This window comes from Stenella coeruleoalba (assembly GCF_951394435.1).
Source record: "Stenella coeruleoalba genome assembly, chromosome: 3".
In the NCBI taxonomy this organism is placed as follows: domain Eukaryota; kingdom Metazoa; phylum Chordata; class Mammalia; order Artiodactyla; family Delphinidae; genus Stenella; species Stenella coeruleoalba.
The window spans coordinates 151,966,737-151,988,300 of NC_137148.1; the positions used below are offsets into that span (position 1 = coordinate 151,966,737).

The window sequence follows — 21,564 nt, forward strand, 5'->3', positions numbered from 1 at the left end:
TCAGTCCCTGGGCGACTCATCCCCGGGGCCCCTGAGGAGGCAGGATGGCATTATCTGGCAGTTCTCCAAGAAAAGCCTGCTGTTTTTTTGTAAGATGAAAGGGGAGAGGACATGGAAAATGAAACCTGTATCTGCTTCTGTAAAATCCACAGAATCTTACTCCCTGTCCTGTGTCGATGACCATGCAGTAAGCTGACCCAGGAGGTCATTTTTCCCACAACAGTCTTTATATATATGACTAAGGAACACACTGGTAAAAGAATATGGGAGAAAGTCTGAGTATGACAAGTCAGCTAGACTGATATTAACTAAAAAACCTGTGTGAAAATATCCTTAAAAAGTTGCCCCCAACTCACTCAAAGTCCAAAGTTGGAGCCTGAAATACAATGTCATGGAGTTTGGATAAGAACAGGTTTTCTCCAAGCTGAACTATGACACAGAGATTAGCGACTTCGAGAAACTATACTTTTCCAAAGAAAAAACATCACATGAGAAAAATGAGGCCTAGAAAAAATAAATGACTTAAGGTAACATAGCTAATTAATGGCAGGACTGAGACTAGAGTATATACTTTGTGTAACTGGCTATGGTTTTTTTGTTTGTTTGTTTGTTTTGTTATCACTTCAAAACGAGACAAACTTAAAGAAAGGAAACACAACCAAAACTCAGTGGTTGGAAAAGAGATGGATGTGAACGCCCACTTGTTTCTTACGTATAAAGTTACCCCTCGCAGTGTTTTGGAGGAGAAAACGCTGGCTCTTCCCAACGTTGGTTATATACACAAAGATTCCAAAGACAAGACAAGTGCTTTGCAAACAAAGTAACTAGAACCAGCTCAGGCTTCCCCGCGCCGGGTCCTACGTTCCACGGTCAGAACCACCAACTGTATCCCCCCGGGGAACAAGGTGATTCAGAAAAGCTGGCGTCTTCAGAGAAGGGAGAACACTTAGCCGGGAAGAGAGGAGAAAACTTGCTCAGCTTCTTGCTGGGGTCTGAAACGATCCCAACACAGTCCTTAAACCCCTCAGGTTTCCCCAATCAAGCACCCTCGCCTCCAACCTGGGCCACCCCAGATCTGACTATCAGACGACAGAAGTCTGCGGACGCACGAAGAGCTGACCACCCCACGAGAGGAACCTACGCGCGGCCGCGCCCACTCACCCGCCGCTCCCCGGGAGACGGGAGACGAGCCCGGGGTCCAAGTCCTGGGCGTGGCTGACTCACCCCTCTCCGGGCCCAGCTCCAGCTCACCTCGGCGCGGCCCGCCTGGGCGCCGCCATCTTGACCACGAAGGGGGCCTCGCGCCGGAGGCCCCTGAGAGGGCGCCCTGAGCGGAGCCGGAGCGCCGGGGAGCCCCAGGTCGGCGCCATACGTCCCCCGCACGCTCGCGCAGCGTCCACGCGCGACGAGAGTCCCTCACGCAGCCCCCGACCCAGGCTTCCGCGGACCCGGCGCCCCGCGCAGCCCGCACCGCGGCTCAGGCGGCGCCGAGGGCGGCCCGGGCGGAAGAGCGGGCGGGGGGCACGCGCTCGGTAACCTGGCAACGCGGAGCAACCCGGCGTCTCTGGCGAACCCCAGCCTTCCACCGCGAGGAAGCACGGACCCGTGCACCCGCCGTCCAGCCCTCGCCGCCGCTCGGTCGCTTCGCCCGCTGCTGCCCGCTGGCTATGGTCTTTTCAATCCATGATACAACGTCTATATGTAACGAATCTGTTAAACCCTAAATGTTTATGATATTCAAGTAATCCAGTATCTGAATTATTCTTGAAGATAAAACATCCAAAGACTTCTTAATTGTATGGGTATACATACATAAAATACACGTGGAGGTAACTTCAAATATAGTATGTGCCTGTCTCTATTCCTTCCCCCTCCGCTCTTTAAAAAATGCCCCTTTAAAAATTGCCCACTCACCATCTGTTAGGTAAATTTGCTGAAACACAGTAAATGTGGAGACAGAAATTGTTATAGAGACTATTCCAAATGGCACTGACACCTGTATTTATGAAATGTTTAAAAGGGTAAGTTAGAGTTGTTTTTTTAAAAAAAAAAAATCCCACTATAGTAACACCACATCATCCTAGGTGCCCAGTTCTATCCAATTACATAAGATGGAGAGAGAGAGAGAGAGAGGAGGAAGAGAAAGAAGAAAGGAAGAAAACCAAGTACTTATGTATAAAATGTTGCTGCCAAAGTTTGAGATTATACTCAAGCATCAATGAACAGAAGGAAAACACTCACAAATTTACGAATGTATTTCATTTATGGTATGAGGGACACAGGTTTAGATTTGCAACACGCTCCCACAAGGGTCAAATTGACCACTTTTTTCTATCTAGTTGCTCTTGAGAGAACAAAGCAATTGAAACAGATGCCATTCAGTTCCAAGTCTATAGCTTAGACCATGTCACTGCACATGAAATATTGTTCATTCAGAGTCAGCACACAGCAAGAGTAATTTATACTCTCAGAGTGTTTGCTCTCAAGTCAATAGCAGAGAAGCCTTGAATAAAAACGTTCCCATTACTTTCCATTGTAATAGATCTTACTTATAGCCCATGAAACAGTGGTCAGGGGAGATTTATTCTTTGGCCACCATATTATATAATCTCTCCACTTTAAGCCATCCCCCACTCGGCGATTATTTTTTAAATATGTTACTCGTAGTCAATATTAATTTACATTTAATCTTTCTTAGCATTAGGAGAGTATTATTTCGTACAGGCTCCGAAACAAATCTCCCGAAATTCCTACCTGATGCTCCCTTCAGGCTGAAAATGCATTGCAGGGTGGCTGCAGTGACTTAATTCTAGTTGGCAGAGCCCTGGCCTCACACTAATTTCATTAGCCTCAAACTCCTGGATTTGAAAGATCCACTGAATATGATTCCTGTCCTCTGACATGTCACTTACTAAGCAGTTCAGTGTGCATACAGAGGAGAGAGAAAGGACTTGCTCAGCTCTGGCCCACCGGCAGGCAGATGAGAATTCCCAGTCAGAGACACTGTTTACATCTGAGTGGTCATTCTTGCCCGGGTCCTCATTTTCAGGAAGGAAGTTCAATCCAGGCTTTGCTGGCAGCTGCAGCATTTGTTACATCCATTGCTAGCTCCTTGTTCCTTCCTGCCCCCCAGTGCTTAGCATCCCCCATTTCAGTCACTAAGTCTTCCTTCCCCCAGCCTAGAAGCTTACCTCACCATAAATTTTTATCTCAAATGATAGGTTTGACACATTCCCCACAGCAACCCACAGGGACTGGGGAAAAGAAAACTCAAATCTCTGGAGAGCTAAGAATTCAACCATTTAGAGGAGTTTCTTTTATACAGGACAGTCTTCATTGAGCTGAACCCTGCAATCCCAGAGAAGATTCACCTACCCGTTCTTTTCCTCTTTCCCTAAAGTGACTGTGTCTTTGAACAAGGGGTCTGTGTTCCACTATTCTCTCTATTCATTTTGCAGGTTTACAGAGGCTGGGAAACTGGGGACTGGACTTACATGCCAGGAGCTTCTAAGATCACACGCAAAAATAAGGCTACTGGAAGAGACTGTTGGAATCTATCTCTGTATATTTGAACATGGGCAGTGGTTAACCAGGATGCTCACACCAAGCTTATATCCAGCTTGCAGCACAAGCCACAAGTTGGTGCATCCCTCCTACTACCAGCCTCTTCTCAATAAATGCAGGTGAAAACTGGGGGCTCTTTTCCCTCAGCTGTTCAATGCAACATGAATAGCTGCAATTTGCAAATTAGAGGAAAATGACAGTGTTTTCTCTGAATGGTTTTGGTCCCAACGCACACTGCTAATGCTGGCATTCCGTTCCTTTCCTTCCCAGCCCAGGGAACGGGGGAACTAAGCATAAGGCAAGCGTTCTCTTTTCTTGCAAGTGCCTCAGATCCACACACCAGAGAAGGAATCAGCTCCCCCTGGAATCTTTTTCAGCAAACACAATCCTTCACCTAGTCTGCAAGCTCTCTCTTGACTTTAAGATTTCACTCTTTTTTCGACAGGCAGGCCCATCTGCAAGCTCCCAAGCTCCAAGTGAAGGCACCAAAATAATTTTTAAAATGTCAAACAGCAAATGTGCCTTCAACCCCCAGAGCTCCAGTAAAAATACTGTGAGTTGCCCCTGTGGTTCTCAGGTGACCTCTGGCCTCATCCTCCCTGCAGCGCTGCCTCCTCAGGTTCTCTAGTTTAAGCTCAGAGGTAAAGGAAGTGCTTCTGGGTTTTGCTTCCAACAACCCAGGCTCTTCCTGAAAGCATTACCTCAAAGTGAAGGCTGCCCAGAAGCACTTTTGGCCTTGCAAACATCTAGAGGTGGCATACTCAACAGGTGCTAGGGATGCTCAGAGGCTCAGAGGGGCCATACCAGGCTGCAGCTTTAGACAGGCACCCCTCCTTCTGGCACAAACACAAACTTCATACCCCTGGGTGCTCATGTAGTGACAGCTTGAATCTCACAAGGAGTCCCCTCCAGAAACCCAACATGCTTCAGGAAAGGCACTAGAGAGGGAGCCGACTTTTTAGCTACGGGGAGCATAAGGGTCAGCCAGAACATCTGGAGAAGGGACTAACTGAGCTTGGGTCCTACCAGGCAGGGAGAGAGCTGTGCATTAGGAAAGGATCACTTCAAGACAGAGATGAACAAAAAACTTGGAGATAGGGGTAGAGAAGGAAAAGAGAGGCAGAAATTGAAAGGGAGAACATAAAAACAGAGAGACAAAAAAAAAAAAAAGCAGGGAGAAAGAGACACAAGGAGAGAGACACACAGGAAGAAAGACAGAGAAACAAGAGAACCCATAGTCACGCAGACCCTGAAACTCAATTTCTTCATCCAGAAGCCATCCATCTATACCCAGGGCGGCACAGGAGCCTCGGGGCCGAGGCTGCGGGAGCAGGCGGTGAGAGAGCACTGCAGCACCGCCCACCGCTCAGCGGGCCCGATCCGCCGTCCTCGCATCTTCCGCCGTCCTCGCATTCTTCCGCCGTTGCCCGCCTGCACCCGGAGCTAGAGGACCGCCCGGCCTTGCTCAGCGCACCCTACTGCCTCCTGCCAGGCGCCTTCTTGTCTGGCTCTGAGAATCGTCCTCAAAACCCAGGACTGGGGTTGGGGGCTGCGTTAGAGAGGTCGTGGGAAAGGATGGGCACAGGGTGGGTGCAGACAAAGCGACTGTGTTTCGCAGTTAGCATGAGCTCACCTCCGGGCTCTGAGCTGGCAGGAGTAGAAAGCTGATCGCCCGGCTCCTGCCAGTGGCCGGATCGCAAAGGCAGTTTAGACGGTGCAAACAACTGCCCAGAGCAAATCACCTGGGGGCACGTCTGCGGGTGGCTTCTCCCCGCTTGAGGACAGTCCCCACGCCTTCCGCCCCATGCCCTCGCAGAGACAGGTTACAGGTCGGGAAATCCAACCCGAGCGAAATGGGCAATTCACGTCCAAATGTAGGTGAAGACCTAGCCTTCGGTTTAAGAACTGCCTCCCTAAGCTCTTCTCGAAATTTTCCAAGGGAGCTGCAGCTTGTCGGGCGGCTTGGGGCAGGGAAGCTGGGGAGTTGAGAAATGCCTAGTTTCTAGGCGTCTTCTCATCTTTCATATTCCTTGCGCCTAAGTGGCTCTCACAGGAGCCCGGCACTTTTACAAGCCTGTTTTGGAACCATATTTCACTCGAATGCAAACCCATTTAAATCATCGCCTTGTTTTTCGGAGACTGTTTCTTGTCAATGGGGCCATAAATCCAGAATGTCAAGCCGGATGGAGTGGAGCGCGGACAGGGGAGAGATGGAAGGGAAATGAATCAAGCAGGGAAAGTACCTCCTCGGGTGAGGTGGGAGGGATTCCGCAGGATCTCCAGGGTGGAAATGAGCGAAGGCTGACCAGACCCCGCACCCCTGGAGTCCAAGCCAGCCTTCAGGATAAAGAGCGCGGGGAGCTACGGCGCGCTCTGCCCCGGAGGGAGCGCCCCCCTACCTGGAAAAGCCTCAGGATGTTGGCTACCATGATGGAGACCGAACTCCCCGAAGCCCCAATCACTCCAACTCCTTTCTCGGGCTTGACGAAAACCGGAGGCTCGCCGTTGGTGCAGCGCACTTCGGAGGTGTCCTTCTGGATGAGCGCCTGGACGAAAGTGAGCGACTGTTCGAGCGCATAAGTGTCCCTGGAACAAGTGTCCAGGATCCGCGCTCCCAGCCTCACGTTGGGCAGCAGGTTGGGATCGCTGTTGATCTGGTCCAGGGCGTAGAGCATCTCTTCCAGCCTGTGGATCCCGTTCTCCCTCTTGATGTCGCCGCAGGGCACTCCGCTGGGACCCTTCGCGTGCACCGGGAACAGCCCCCCGAGGGTGACGTCCCCTTCGATCCGAATGGAGTGCGGGGCGTACATCTCCTGGCCGCGCGCCGCCGCCGCCAGCGCGCACAGAAGCACCTCCAGCACGCAGCAGGGAAACTTCATCAAAGTCAGGGCGCGGAGCAGCTTCCCCAGCTGGACCATGCTGCTCCCGCGGTGCGGTGGTGGCGGCGGCACTCGAGGGGACGGTGGCGGGCTCGCCGGCGTCCTGGCCCCTTGGGGTGAGCTCCTCCGGGGAAGCCCAGGGTCTCCTGCGGGCGAGGAGGGTAGGGGCGCCCGGGGAAGGGCAGCCGGCGAGGGTGGGGGGGTCCCGCGGCGCCTGCCATCTTGGAGCGCCGTGCGCTCTTGGGTTCCCCGGCCAGCGCGCCGCGCTCGAGCTCGCGCTCGGTGGCTTGCAGCTCGAGCTCTCCAACAGCCCAGCACTGGGGAGAGAGCGAGCATGGCTATCGCTTTAAATGCGCGTTCGGCTCCCTCTCCTCCTCCGCCCACTCCCTCCCACCCTCGCTCGCTCTCAGGCTCTCCCCACCCTTCCCAGCGCCCACCCTCCCCACGGTTTTGCATCATCACGCAGGGAGGGGCTGCGTGCTGAGGTAAGGGGGGAGGGAATAGGTGGGCGGCTGTGGAGGGGGGGAGTACCTCCGATTGGCAGTTTCGAGGTCCCCAGGGAATCTGGGGATTGCAGGTCGCAGGCGAAGGCTGAGCTCCTGCTTCGGTCTCACTGTAGAAGCCGCTCGCTCGCCCGCCTGCACCCACACGCACATTCTAGGCACAGGGTGGCATCAGCCCCGGACAGGGCGGTTCTAGCTGGGGCTGACTGCTTCCAACCCTGAGGTCCGGAGCCGGGACTGTCAGCGCCGGGAGAATGCGAGGTAGTCGAAGGTGATGCCGCCAAGCATGAAGGGTAGTAGGGAGACCCCAGTCTGTACTGCTAATTCGTCTGTGCCAGTTTTTCCTAAGAAAAACACACATACACACAGGAGCCTGATTTATGACCTAAAGAACCTTTACGCAGAGACTTCTCCGGGGCCAGGCACTGGGCTAGCCTGTAGGGAAAGACGCCAACAAGAAATGCTGGGAATGGAAATGCATCTTTGGTCTTCAGGGGTTACTGTGGCCGGAGCCGGATGAAGTAACCCTGGTCTCCAGTAAATCTGTGGCGGATTCGCTCCTTTTCTTCCTTTCATCGCAAGAGATGGAACAACTGAGAACTCTGCAGAGCGCACTCTCTTCTCTGGCGCTGACAGGTGTAAGGCTCCCTCCTACCCATTTCCAGAGATGCTTTTGGGCTGATGTCAGGTTTCCTCGGGCAGGAAATAGCAAGAAAGAGGTGGCAGTAGGAGGAGCAGACAGAAATCTCCCCATCGATCCAGTGATCCATTCTTTTTTTTTTTTTCTGGCTGAAGATTTGGGGGGTTTGGGGAGTGGAACCAGGATGCCAGAGCAGGTTGTAGTGCAGTTAGGAAGCTGTTTTTCAAAGGTGTCCCCTCCTGCAGGTCCAGCCCAAACTTGGCCCATTAAAGCAACAAGTGGCCCTAGTTCCTACACAAGGAAGGGCAATGTATCTGCCCTTGGTGCCCACGTGTACTGCTTATGGTGGTCTCTACTCTTGCTGAGCCTTTCTGTTGGAGGACAGCGAAACTGTCTTATACAGAATTGAGGGCGCAGAGAAAACCAAAACAAGACTATACTTTCTGTTGTAATGTTAGTGTACTAAAGAAAAATGTCCTTGCACATAAACAAAACAACACACACACACACACCTAAAAAGTCAGAAGTTGGGAAGTTGGTTGTCTCTTCCACCAACCACCTGTCTGACCTTGGCACTTCTGTTCCTGTGCCTGAGTTTTACTTTGCCCATCTGTAAAATGATGAAATTGAATTGAATGTTTTACAGGTTAACTTTTAACTTTCAAATCCTCTGTTGAAATAGGTCATGCACCTTGGGCCATGGTGTTCTTTTTAGACCAATATCCTTTGTTGCTTTATGTGTAGGGCACCCGTTTTTTGATACCCAAAAAACACTCCAAACATTTCCTGGTACAGAGGATTTTATTTTCTTTCTTCTTGACCACCCATTTATCTTCCTTCTAGGGAGAGTCCAGTCCATCATTTTCTTTTCAGACATGTCCCTCCTCCAGGTTTCAATAGTTAAGGTTTGAGGAGGAAAAAAACCTTCTGGCTACAGTGTTCAAGGAAGGGAATAGAGGCTAACAAGAGTTATGCAGGGCTAATCCCTGGACTTCTGCTGGAGTAACGAGGTTGATGACATAGGGTTACCACTGTCCAATAGACAATCCGTGCCGGAGTTAAAAGAAAAAGGAGCCTCCTTCCTCTAAATGCTTTATGTATATCTTTTGGACAACGTTACACTATTTGATTTTGTAAAAACATACCATTTTACTGCCATCTTCAAGAAAAGTGATGTAAAAACTATGCGAAGCTACCCCTGTATACAATGTGATCATCAATCCCTCATAGATGTGATGCCCTGCTATATAAGTGCACACCTTGTGCAACCTTATGCTGTGATGCGCCCGCCCCTTCCAGCCAGCCCTGGAGCTGCGAGGGTATAAGCCCGCAGCTGTGCCAGAAGCTCCCACATAAACAGGGAAATATTTGAATCCCATAATGAGAACTACCAGAGAGGAGAAAAGGCAGAGAGAAGAAGGGGTGGGGAAGAGAGAAAGGGACCTGGTTAGAACATGTGAACTCCTGGATCCACATGTGCCTGAAAGATTGCCTCTTTTTTTTCAGTTATATAGTATTTTATTTCTGTTGTTTGAAGTCAAAATATCCTCTTGTAACTCACCTATTCTGCTATTCAATACATTGGATCAAAAAGGCTGGAACAAGTGAAATAGATATCCTGGTAAGGCAGCATTAGCTAATTTGGAAAGGGGGAAAGAAGCAAAGCAATAGAAAGGCATCCTTGGGAACACAAATACTGTGATCCTAGTATTTAGGCATCAGTACCTGAGGCTATATTTGATAGAGACTGTATCCTTATTTAGTTTTTAATTTAAGGCTATTTAGTAGGCACTTGGTGCCAAAAAATATATTTGAAGAGCTGTGTTACAAGTAATAACACTTGATTTTTCACCTGCCCATGTGAAGATCTATGTTCTCCTCTTCCATTTCCAGGTCACAGCTTGCAATTGCTCAACAAATAGTTCTTGGCTGACTGTTGAATGTTGCCTTATTCTGTGTTCTCTCTTTGCTCTACTCATTCTCCCCAAACGTCTGGCAGCAATCATTATCTTCTTTTTGTTGCAGTCATCTGTGTGCATGTTTTATTTCCCTTGCTAAGCTGGAAGATCCTTGAGGGTAAGGGGCTAGGTATTATTTACCTTTTTACCTCGGACAATGTTCAGAATGGTGTTTTGTACCTAAGAAGCACTCATGTGTTGAATGAATCAGAATTGGTTTGCCATTCCCCACTGCCTTTATCTCACAATAACAGAAACATAAAGTGGGCAGAGCAGAACCGACGGCAAATAAATTGTCCTCTTAGTCACAGAATGCAGTTTCTAGAACTTAAAGAATAATTAGTAGATTTTGAAATAATTTTGTTTTACAAAAATTTCATAAGATTGAAATACTCTAACCTTCAAGCTCTCGATCAACTCTAAAGGAGGGCTTTAATTGGCTCTTCCTGAGTCAAGTGTTTATTCCTGGGCCGATAACTGGGGCCATTGTCATAATAGAAAGTGTGATTTGTTACCAGAGAAAGAGGAAAGTGACGCTGGGCTTGCAAGATATTTCTATCTTCAGCCAGAGTGCATAGGATCTGGAACTTAATTGGTGACGCAGTATTTGTTTGAGATTATATGAATGAAAAATCTTTGTGTAAGAGTGATTAATCTAAAACTTGGCCAGTCATTGTCCTAGTGTCATATTAAATTGCAGGAGAATCTAGTTTTAGGCACAAAGATCATAAATATAAAATGTGTTCCCAGGCTTGGTTCTGTGTAGTCAGTAATCTATACTCACCCACTCATTAATAAAAATGAAAGTTAAGGACTCAGTCCTAACTTACATGCTTAGCATTGTATTTTGCTAACAATCTCAGTTTTATTTTCTTTGTTCTCCCCTGTCCATCATCTTCTGCAGAAAATAATGTCTCCACTTTCAATTCCCTGTCTATTTAAATCCAATTTGTAATTTATAAAGTTGTCCTCCTTAAGGGCTGCTGCTTCTGCCACAGTAATGTACTCTGGCCATTATTATACTCTTCCATCTTTCATGTAGGTCTCCATCCATAGGTTTTGTTTTCATAGCTTTTTTTTTTTGGCGGTACGCGAGCCTCTCACTGTTGTGGCCTCTCCCAATGCGGAGCATAGGCTCCGGACGCGCAGGCTCAGCGGCCATGGCTCACGGGCCCAGCCGCTCCGCGGCATGTGGCATCTTCCCGGACTGGGGCACGAACCCGTGCCCCCTGCATCGGCGGGGGGACTTTCAACCACTGCGCCACCGGGGAAGCCCTATACTTATGATTTTATATTTGCTTATTTACTTTTGTCTCCCCACTCAGCTCAAGAGAGACTATATTCATCTGTGTTAATCACTGCTGTGTTTCCTGAACATGCCTATAAATCATACTGAAGAATGGTGCCTGAAATTTGGTAAGGGATCAATCAATTTTCTTCGCTGGATGAAGAAATGTGTTCATAAATTAATGAACAGATCTTCGGGGCTTCTGACTTGAGGACTAATGGGAAGAGGATGGCAAATGGTTGGGACAGGGTACTGCAAGAAGTAGTATTTGGAGTACTCTGATAGCTATCCTAACAGATAAGATTGTGTTCATTTAAGTAGTTCTAATGAGAGAGCTGGGAACTAGGGACACACAGCATTAAGGTTTTTATAATGCATTCTGCAGAGTTCTTTTTAAGTCTGTACAAATATCATTGAAAATATATGCATACATATACACCTCTGTTACTTTAATTAGTGCCTTACGAGAGCCCCTCAAGGAAGGGGTAGTAGCAACTCTCAGTATCCTTCCTTTATGATGAGCTTAATTTATTCAAAGTTACATCATAATTTATTTGTAACTGTGAAACTAGACTTAGTTATTGAATAGACCCTCCCTAGGAACGTATGACATTAATAAAACCAACAAAACTTTGTTCAGTTTCCAATGATAGACACACTACAGACTCAATTATGGGCCATCCAGTTTAATGAAGGGAAGAAGTGATTGAACAAATATAGAGCAAACAGAATATGAAGTTTTATCCTCCATTAATATTAGTAACGGATAGTGTGGGCTCCAGTGCCTTCGAGATAGCTTGAGACCATCATCTCTGTGTCATGGGCAGGGGGATGTTCAGTCAGGATGTCTTTCACTGTCACTGAGAAAAATTTCCATAATATATAATGATACCTACTGAAACTGATATGGGACATTTGGGTAATAAGGAATCCATTAGCATATTTTTCCAGAAGCCTTGACTACAAAATGAAGACAGTAGATTTGCACACTTTCAGCCATGAAGAAGTTGTTTGGATATTCATCCTTATGCCTAATGAAATAAGCTTATTTCATCTCTGCAGCTTCCCATATACCATTTTCCCACCTCTGTTTTATGTTTGGAAAGACTTTTAGAAATTGAAAGTCAAGTTAAAAAGTGAGTGACAACTTAAATGATATATGGAATATTTTGCTGACTTACAAGAGCATGCAGAATTAAATATGACCCAGTTCAAATGTTTATTTTAACGTGTATGTTGAGGTGGCGTTTTCAAGGTGCCAGAAGATGAGAATTCACCTTCCAGTGTGTGTTACCAGTTCTGTTCATTGCACAGAATCATCTTCATAAAACATACTGTTTTCTATGTTTCTCAATACTGTTTCTCAATTAGTTTGAAGAATTTCTCAGATACCTCTTAATATGTAGTGCTCCAATTCCAATCTTGCCATGTCCTGTACCAGTGACACAGCACACAGGAGTTTTATTTCTCTTTATTTCTCTGGGTTGTTCAGAACCCAATGAAAGAACAATGGAATGGGATCCAAGAGATCAGGGTTCTTGTCCCAGATTTACCATAAAATAATTGTGTCCTCTTGGGAAAATTATAGTCATTCTAGGTCCCTTTTCTTTACTTTGACAGAGCTGCACTAGATGACCCCAAATAATATAGCACTCTTTCGGTAGTCGCTTAGATGTTATTGGTATTCTGAAACAAATGACGACAATGACACATGGAGCTGTGCAACATCTCTGTAACTCTGTTGTCTTAGAGTTGCCTCCATTTGACAGATGATAAGATGACTGTGCATAGAAGTAGATGTTTGGAACCAGCGGTTCCAAAGTAAGTGGAGGTAAACCGCAAATTTCCTTCCTTCCTGAAGCTCACTTAGCCAAAACATAGGCTTCTGAATATTAAGCTGTAAAGCATATTATCAGTACATTTTAAAAGAAGCTATTCTTCTAGGATTTCCAATTAATAGCAGGAGGTTTTGAAATTCTTGAAAGATCATCTGATTTTGTGAGATTTGCAGCTCTATTTTCCTGTCAAGCAAGTTGTATTAGTGCCAGACAGTCATCTGAGCTTCTGGATGCTTCTCTGAACCTCTTGAAGTTTTCTTCTTGCTATCTGAAATTCATGCCAGATAAGCCTTTTTCTAGAGCATATGTACAGACTTGTGTATTTTTATATAGGAAAGCGATGCAGTGAGTCAAGTCGGGGGTTAAGCCCTCATTCTCAGAGTGGTATTGAGCTCCTGGTGAAATATAATCATCATTTCCTCAGAATCGGAAAGCAGTTATCTCAGGTGTATAATCCCATTAACTATTTATACATTTACATATGATACATGTATTTATTGTACCTACGAGGTGTGTTCTCTTTGGGAAGTACAAAGCTCTTTGAGACATAGGTTGTTCATTTTTTTATTTTCCCACAAATACTGTGACCCTTTGAGCAGGAAGGTCTATATTTTACTAACATCTAGAACCAGCAGTTAACAGGGTGCCTAAGATGTAGTCAATAAATATGAAATAGATATATGAACACATTTTTATGTAAGGGCCAGGACATGGACAAATAGAAATTTTTCGTTTTCAGTCACAAAGCAACAACAGACATAAAAATGATACAGACAACAAGTGCTACGGTCATTCAAAGAAGGCATAGAATAGATAGAAGGATCTCCTCTATGGCACAGGGAACTATACTCAATGTTTTGTAATAACATCTGTATGGGGCACCTGCTCCACACCAGGCCCTATGACAGGTGCTTACATACTTTCCCTCTCCCCCATCCTATGGGGAAAGTACCTCTGCTATAGATTTAACATTTGCCTCCCCCAAAATTCATATGTTGAAATCCTAACCCCCAAAGTGATGGTATCAGGAGGTGTGGCATTTGGGAGGTGATAAGGTCATGAGGGTAGAGCCCTCATGAACAAAATTAGTGCCCTCATAAAAGAGACCCCGCAGAGGTCCCTCGACCTTTCTGCCATGGCAGGTTACAGAGAAAACACGCCAACTGTGACCCAGGAAGAGGAGACTCACCGGACTGTGAATCTGCTCGCACCCTGATCTTAGACTTCCAACCTCCAGAACTATGAGAAATAAATTTCTGTTTTTCATAAGCTACCCAGACTCTGGTATTTTGTTATAGCAGTCCAAATGGATTACGATAACCTCTGTCCTTAGGTTTCAGACCCAGAAACTCAACTTTGTAGAGGTTACGAGGACCCTAAAGCCACTCAACCAGGCAGAGGCAGATTTGAAATTTAAGTCTCCAATTCCACATGTAAGTCTATCAGACCCTGCCTCCAGACATGACGTCATGAACAAGAGCTAATGCAACAAAGAGTTTACATGCAGCAAAACAATTAGCAAACAAAGTAAGAATATAGTAGACCGACTGTTTGGGTCACCCAACAGCCATTCACCACTCTTCCAGTTGAACAGAAGCCATGCCCCGTGGGCACATTCAGCCCTGCTGTTTTCACTTCCCAGATTTGAGGGGTAGGAAATTATTATCCCTCCTGGCCATCAGCACCCTGACCTCTACCACCCACCGGGCCAGCTTCAAGAACAGCTGGATCCACCTGTTCAAGTAAAACAGGTCTGCTCTCTGTGGTGTTGGCTTCTAGTTCCAGCAGCTCTCCCCACATGATAGCAAAGCTGGCTCCCAGCGGTTGCAAGCATGAATCCTACCAGCCTAGCAGTCCCAACAGATACCTTTTAAGTATTTTTTCCCCAAAGCTCCAGTTAAAAGTCCTAGGCTGATTCCAATTTGATCTGCTCTGGACAAACATTTTCTTTAGAACCTAGAAGGCTGCCAGACAAAATACAGGATGCCCGCCTCGTTAAAGCTGAACTTCAGATAAACAGTAATTGTTTTAGTAGAAGTATGTTGCATGCAATGTTGAAGACACCCTAAAAAGTCGTGGTTTTCACCTAAGGTTCAGCTTTAACTGAGCGCCCCGTGTGGGCTTTGCCGGCTGTGGTGGGCGCTGAGCGGGGTCGGCGGGGACGGGGGGGGGAGGGGAGGGGGGAGACGGTGACCCGAGCCGGGTTGTACACCCAGCCCGCAGCGTGCAGGGAGAGAGGGGCAGCCTCGTCTCCGCTGCAGGAGCTGAGACGGGGAGAAGGGGAGCGCCCCAAAAGGAAACCAGCTGCCCCTCCCAGGAGAGAGGAGATGGCTGTTCAGCAGCCAGAGACAGCAGAGGAGCCCGAGCACAGAAGCGGCGGCCTCTGAAGACGCGGTGCACATATTTCTGGTGTGCGAGGGGCACGCGGGCCGGTCCGTGGGAAAGAGGGGAGCCCGCGCCGGCCCCTCCACCTCCCGAGCCTGTGCGTTTCCCTAAAAGAGCAGCAGCTGTGCAAACTGACCGTTCACAGTTGTGATAAATCGCCTTAGGAAAGCACTTCGATTAAAGTCACATCTAAATAGAACGCAAGAAGTCACCCCTGAACAAATCAATTGCGAGAGGGGCAGCTCTGGGCGCGCACCCACCCCGCTGCTGTTTTGCTTTCCCCGCAGGACGAGGGCCGCTCACTGGGTCGCGGGGACAGCGCGCTGTCTCAGCTGGGGAAGAGGCGCTTCCTCGGGACACATACAAAACCCAAAGTGTGAAAGGAGGCCTTTATTCCATTCCTTTGGGGGATTTCTTAATGACGTAAAGCCCAACTTGGTTTTAGATCTGCCTGTCGTTTCCATGACAGAACCTTCCTGGGGGGTCCACCAGCAGCGGGGTGGCCAGGTGCCACAGGGCTGTGCTCTCCTTCCCAAGCCAGTTCATCTCCATCTGTAGCATTTTCAGAGAAACTCTCGGATAGGTTTTCTCCAACAGGTTCTTTTTCCTTCAGTTTATAAAGTCATTCTCCTGCACAAAATAAACGGCCTGAAGACATCACTGAGCCTCTTTTTCTCCCAGGGTCAGGGCCAGCACGGCCCCCAGACCACAGGGACGCAGGACCTCACAATGGGCTTCAGGTCTTCCCCTCCCCTCCCGCCCCTCCCACCCTGCCCTACCCCTCCCCTCCTCCTCTGCAGAAATCACATCCCTTTCTCCAGACTCCCCACTTCAGCTTGAATTCCAGCAGATCTTTACCCTGCCAGTTAGTAATTCAGGACTAATTAGGTGATTGCTTTCATTTATGGTAGCAGTTGGGGCGGGGGTGGGGGGGTGGGATGAAATGGCTTTGCCCCTATTCTTGTTGGAAAAATAAATCACACCCACTGTCACTTGAGATCTTATTTTGGCCCCCAATCAAGGAAATTAGCAGCGTGGTTCATTTCCCCAGCATTCACTCCTGAACAGACGGCAGTGCCCTGGAACATGGCTTAGAGCTGTGTGGTCAGTGCAATTGTTTGGGGCTGTTTGTGCCGACGGTGAGAGGAGATGCCTGTCTCCCAAAAGAAGAGTGGCCCTTGTCTTGCTTAGGCCAACGAGCTGCCCGGAGCGCTGCCCGCCTGGCTTCTGAGGAAGATGTACACCGCCATCTAGTGGATATGGGGGCTCACTGCAGTGTGCTCGCTCTCCCGCCTTTCCTTCTGGCCGGTAAGGACAAGCAATAATGCTTCTTGTAAATTCCTAAAAATAGGGAGGTCTCATTATATCACCAGGAGTGAAATGTTTGCCTCGATGTCTGTAATGAAAGTGCAACCCCATGTTTGCACAACGTCTGTCTTGTCAGTAGCCCTCTTTCATCCCGATGTTTAGGTCCAAGACAGGATTGTCATTGTCTGAGCAATGGGTATCTCTGTGAAGCTGGGTAGTTCTCCCCTGTCCCAAGTAGTGCGGGAGGAGACAGTCAGCACCTTCAGAGGCGCCTTCATCTCTGCAGCCTCGCCATCACTCCTCATCTCGCCCACAGCAAGCCCTATTCCAAAGTGCACAGGGTAGAGGCGTTCGAAAGTTGGCTTGTTCAACCAGGGGCATTGCCACTTCCCAGCGGGAGCCACAAACACACCCACATCCTAAGACTCTTTTCAGTCTTGGTGTTGAGGGGGTTCCCACTCTGTCCCCTGCCTACACACAAGTCAGCGTCTTTTTCCTTTCCACTCATTCTACCTACATGAAGAGCACGTTGATCTCCCCAGTTTTAACACAGGAACCATGATTTTCTTGGGTTTTGTGTACTGGGGGGCGGGGGAGATTGAGAGAGAGAGCAAGTACATCCCAATATGGAAGGGCTTGGGGCCGTGGTTCTCCATCAGGGGCAATTTTGCACACAGGAGACACTTGAAAGTGTCTTGGGACACTTTGGATGGTCACAGCTTACGCGACGCTAAATGTCCTTCCATCACAGGACAGGCCCACAGCAAAGAAGCATCCAACCCCACCCAGCAGTCGTGCTGAGGCTGAGAAAGCCTGGTTTAGGCTCGCAGATATCGCCCTCCAGCAAGCCGGTGAGAACACTGATTGTCCTCAAATGGGCCACACTGCAGAGGCTGTGGATAGATAATGCATCCTCTCCCAAGTCAGTACTGACCACCGTTTTTCTTCTTTTAGACTCTTCCATTTTAAACATAATTTAGCTGTCTCTTTTTTGTCCCTCTGCTCTGCTGAGAAGAGAAAGGATTGGAAAGGGGGAGGGGAAGGTGACAGAAAAGGAGGATTAGAGGCCTGATCTGTTTCTCCTGCAGAAGCTGGGCACATTCCTCTCTCACAAGCTTTGTGACCCAGCAGGGTACAATTAAAAGCACAACAATTTGCTTGTTATTCAAGTCAGACATTAGTCCCGGTAATGGCATGCTTGCTAGAGAGATGGATTTCCTTGTTTGGAGCTAAGCACAGGACTAGCTGAATTCTGCATGGAGAAATCTTGATTTGTTCAGGTCTTTCATGTTTTCTACAGAGAAGGGGTTATGTCTTCCTAAAGAGGGGCCTTGCTTAAAAAGCTACAAAAGTATAAGAAAAGGATTTAGGGCAGAGGGGCCTGTGGTTACGTAGCTGAGGGGTACAGGGAATTTCAGAGCCAAGGATTATTTAAAGCCATAAAGTTAAAAAAATAATTGGTTTAGGGACTCCCCTTGTGGTGCAGTGGTTAAGAATCCACCTGCCAGTGCAGGGGACATGGGTTCGAGCCCTGGTCCGGGAAGATCCCACATGCCACGGAGCAACTAAGCCCGTGCGCCACAACTACGGAGCCTGCACTCTAGAGCCCGCGAGCTACAACTACTGAGCCCAAGTGCCACAACTACTGAAACCCACGCGCCTAAAGCCCGTGCTCTGCAACAAGAGGAGCCACCCAATGAGAAGCCCGCGAACCGCAACGAAGAGTAGCCCCTGCTCACCGCAACTAGAGAAAGCCCGCGCGCAGCAACAAAGACCTAAGGCAGGCAAAAATAAAAATAAATAAATTTTTTAAAATTTATTTTAAAAATTAGTTTAGCACTACTGCATCCGTGCTGGCGAGTACGCTGTAAAGGCAATTAAGCATGAGCTAAAATTCATTTTACTTTGGCTAATTACTGCATGGATCCAGGAGAGGGAGAGGAAAGAAAACATGCCCCCTCCCTGGCAATCAGGGAGGACGTTGGCTTTGGTTTCTTTGCCTTATCGGCACGTTTATTAGTTGGGGTGCCCAGAATCCAGCTGTCACAAGGGCCTTATTAGTTAAAACACAGGAAAATTGTTCTCTCAAGGCAGAGCAGTGAATGCTCTGCTGTCCCAGTGACCAAGCAGAAGCCACTGTTAGTTTTAACACCATCGATTACTGTTAGCCAGAGAGGACATGACATACACAGTCCTGACTTCACCCATGTGCCTGCTGAGCCTGGGTCAGGGGCTCTCAACCCAGAGCAACTCTGCCGCCCTCCCCCCAGCTCCCCGCCCCCGGGACAATTGACAAGTTCAGGAGGCATTTCTGCTGTCACAGCTGGGGAAGGACTGCTGGCGTCCGCTGGGCGGAGGCCAGGGATACTGTAGGAGTATCCCACAATGCCCAGGACAGCCCACAGCAAAGAATTATCGGACACAAAATGTCACCAGTGGCAAAAGTAAGAGGTCCTGGTCTAGACAGAGGCAATTTCCTCTCCTTGAGTAGGTGAAGGTCTTCAGAATCTCCGCTTCCTCAAATACATAATGGACAAGTCATCAGATGACCATATTTCATGCTAACTAACACGCTTTTCTTCCCACTTTTCTACACTGGGTATTCATTCTCCCACTTCAGGAAATCGAGTGACACTAAGAAAAACTTGCCCTGGAAGGATGGTCCGCGGCGGCGAACCGAGACCCAAGTCGGTGCCCGCCCTCTCCTTCCCCGATTCACACACAGGCACCCAAGAGAGAAGACAGCGAGCTTCTCTGCAATCCCCCGGTTCGGAGTTTTGAGAACTTTTATTCCCTTCTCTGAGATTACCCACTCCTCCCTGCATGAAGCATGTTCAGTGAGTCATTTGTCCTGCAGCTTTACAGGAGTTAAGAGCCCGCAGCAGTGAGATATCCATTTCCTCCCTGGAGAATGAGGACTCCCCCTGAGGGAGGTTAATGCTCAGGACAGGAGCATCCCTGGAGCTGGTGACAGCCAAGGGGCTGTGACTCAGGACTGTCCCAGGCAGGCCATCAACTCTCTGGGAGAGCCTCAAGGATGTACTTAGCCTCCGTTTACAGGAGGTGAGGAGGGCAGAGTGCTGCAGACAGGGAGCGGGGCGGCCACACCCAGACTAAACCCTACCCGGCACCCTGCAAGGGACAGAAAACCTCTCCCCTCAGGTCCCACCAGCCCTGCTCTCCCATTCTGTGCACCCCTTTCAAATGCGTTTTTCTGCTTTGCCCCCTCCCATTCAATCCGTTCTAGGTACAGCAGTCACGGTGATCCTGGTAAGTCCCAAGTCAGATCGTGTTGCTCAGAGCTCAAAACCCTTCAGAGGCTCCCATCTGGATTCGAACAAAAGCAGTCTTCTCCCCCTCTCCCCCTCCCCATTCCTCTCTCTCTCTGTCTCTCTCTCTCTCTGTCTCTCTGTCTCTCTGTCTCTCTCTCTCTCTGACACACACACACACACACACACACACACACACACACACATACACACACACACACACACACACACACACACACCGTCCCTCCCCTTCCCTCAAGCCCTTCCAGACACACTGGCACGCTGTCCCTGGCTGTTCCTAGCAGCTCCTTCCCCGTAGCCTCCTGCACTTACTATTCTCTCTGCCTAGAATGTTCTTTCTCTCCGTATCTACAGGGGCTGCTCTCTCCGGTCTGTCCACATGTCCCCTTCTAATTAGGGTAGCCCTCTTTCCCTTTGATGCTTTATTGTTCCTGTAACCTGCATCACCTGGTAACATGCTAAAAACTTCCATGCTTTCATTTGCGGGTCCTTCCCTACCCCACCTCTCACTCCCAGATTGCAAGGATCTCTGTATAATTTTTTCACAGCTGTCTATCTCGAGGACCAAGTACAGTGCCCGGCTCCAGCAAGCACTCAGATATTCGCTAAAGAAATTAGGAAATGGACCAGGCTACTTAGCTTCAGAAGCTCTTTCATGGAAGTTCCCATCCCCTCCGTACCAGTTCTCAGCTAGTTGACTGAAGACTAGCACCCTGACAATGAGACAGCTCTAAACTGTGAACGACAAAAATATTTACTGTGTCTCCGAGGGCCACTTGTGTTTGGTATTTTCTTGTTTTAATAATTTTTTAAATTAATTTTTAAATTTATTTATTTATTTATTTTTGGCTGCGTTGGGTCTTCGTTGCTGTGCGCAGGCTTTCTCTAGTTGCGGCGAGCGGGGGCTACTCCTCGTTGCGGTGTGCGGGCTTCTCACAGTGGTGGCTTCTCTTGTTGAGGAGCACGGGCTCTAGGTGCATGCACTTCAGTAGTTGTGGCACACGGGCTTCAGTAGCTGTGGCTCGCAGGCTCTAGAGTGCAGGCTCAGTAGTTGTGGTGCACGGGCTTAGTTGTTCCGCGACATGTGGGATCTTCCCGGACCAGGGCTCGAACCCGTGTCCCCTGCATTGGCAGGCGGGTTCTTAACCACTGCGCCACCAGGGAAGTCCATGTTTTGTTTTTATTTGTAGTGAAATGCACATAAAATTGTATCATCGTATCATTTATGAGTGTAGAGTTTAGAAACGTTCAGGACATTCACGTTGTATGGCAGCCAATCTCCAGAACTCTTTTCTTCTGGAAAAACTGGAACTCTCTGCCCTCCAGCAACCGCTACCCCCAGCCCCTGGCACCCACCATTCGACATTCTGTCTGTATGAACTTGACCACTCTAGGTGCCTCATACAAGTGGAATCGAGAGCATTTGTCTTTCTGTGACTGGTAGGTTAGCATCATGTCCTCAAGATTCATCCATGTTGTAGCCTGTGTCAGAACTTCCTCTTTAAGGCTGAATAATATTCTGTTGTGTATACATCCCGTTTTGCTTATCTATTCATCTGTCAGTGGGCAGTTGGGTTTCTTCCACAGTTTAGTTATTGTGAACAATGCTGCTATGAACATAGGTATACAAAGTATCTTGCAAAACCTGCTTTCAGTTATGTTGGGTATATACCCAGAAGTGGAACAGGACCATATGGTAATCCTACTTTTAATTTTGAGGAACCACCATAATATTTTGCACAATGGCTGTACCATTTTACATTCTCACCAGTAGTGCACAAGGCTCCAATTTCCTACATCCTCATTAACCCTTGTTATTTTTTGTTTTCACAGTAGCCACCCTAATGTGTGTAAGGTGGTGTCTCACTGTAGTCTTGACTTGCATTTTCCTAATGATCGCTGATGCTGAGC

The 21,564-nt window shown here is 48.2% G+C and overlaps 2 protein-coding genes across 2 annotated transcripts in view; both read right to left on the reverse strand.

Moving 5' to 3' along the window:
• The window catches only part of LOC307185052 (metabotropic glutamate receptor 7-like), a 38,137-nt gene extending 18,294 nt beyond the window's left edge, over window positions 1-19,843 (reverse strand). Inside the window, exon 1 of the mRNA XM_079918836.1 lies at window positions 1,162-19,843. Coding sequence (XP_079774962.1) covers window positions 5,904-6,902 — 999 coding nt within the window. The 5' untranslated portion in view covers window positions 6,903-19,843 and the 3' untranslated portion in view covers window positions 1,162-5,903. The remainder of the gene's footprint in view (window positions 1-1,161) is intronic.
• Window positions 1-21,564, reverse strand: part of LOC307185050 (uncharacterized protein) — a 266,990-nt gene that overhangs the window by 227,132 nt on the left and 18,294 nt on the right. The gene's annotated exons all lie outside the window — the stretch shown is intronic.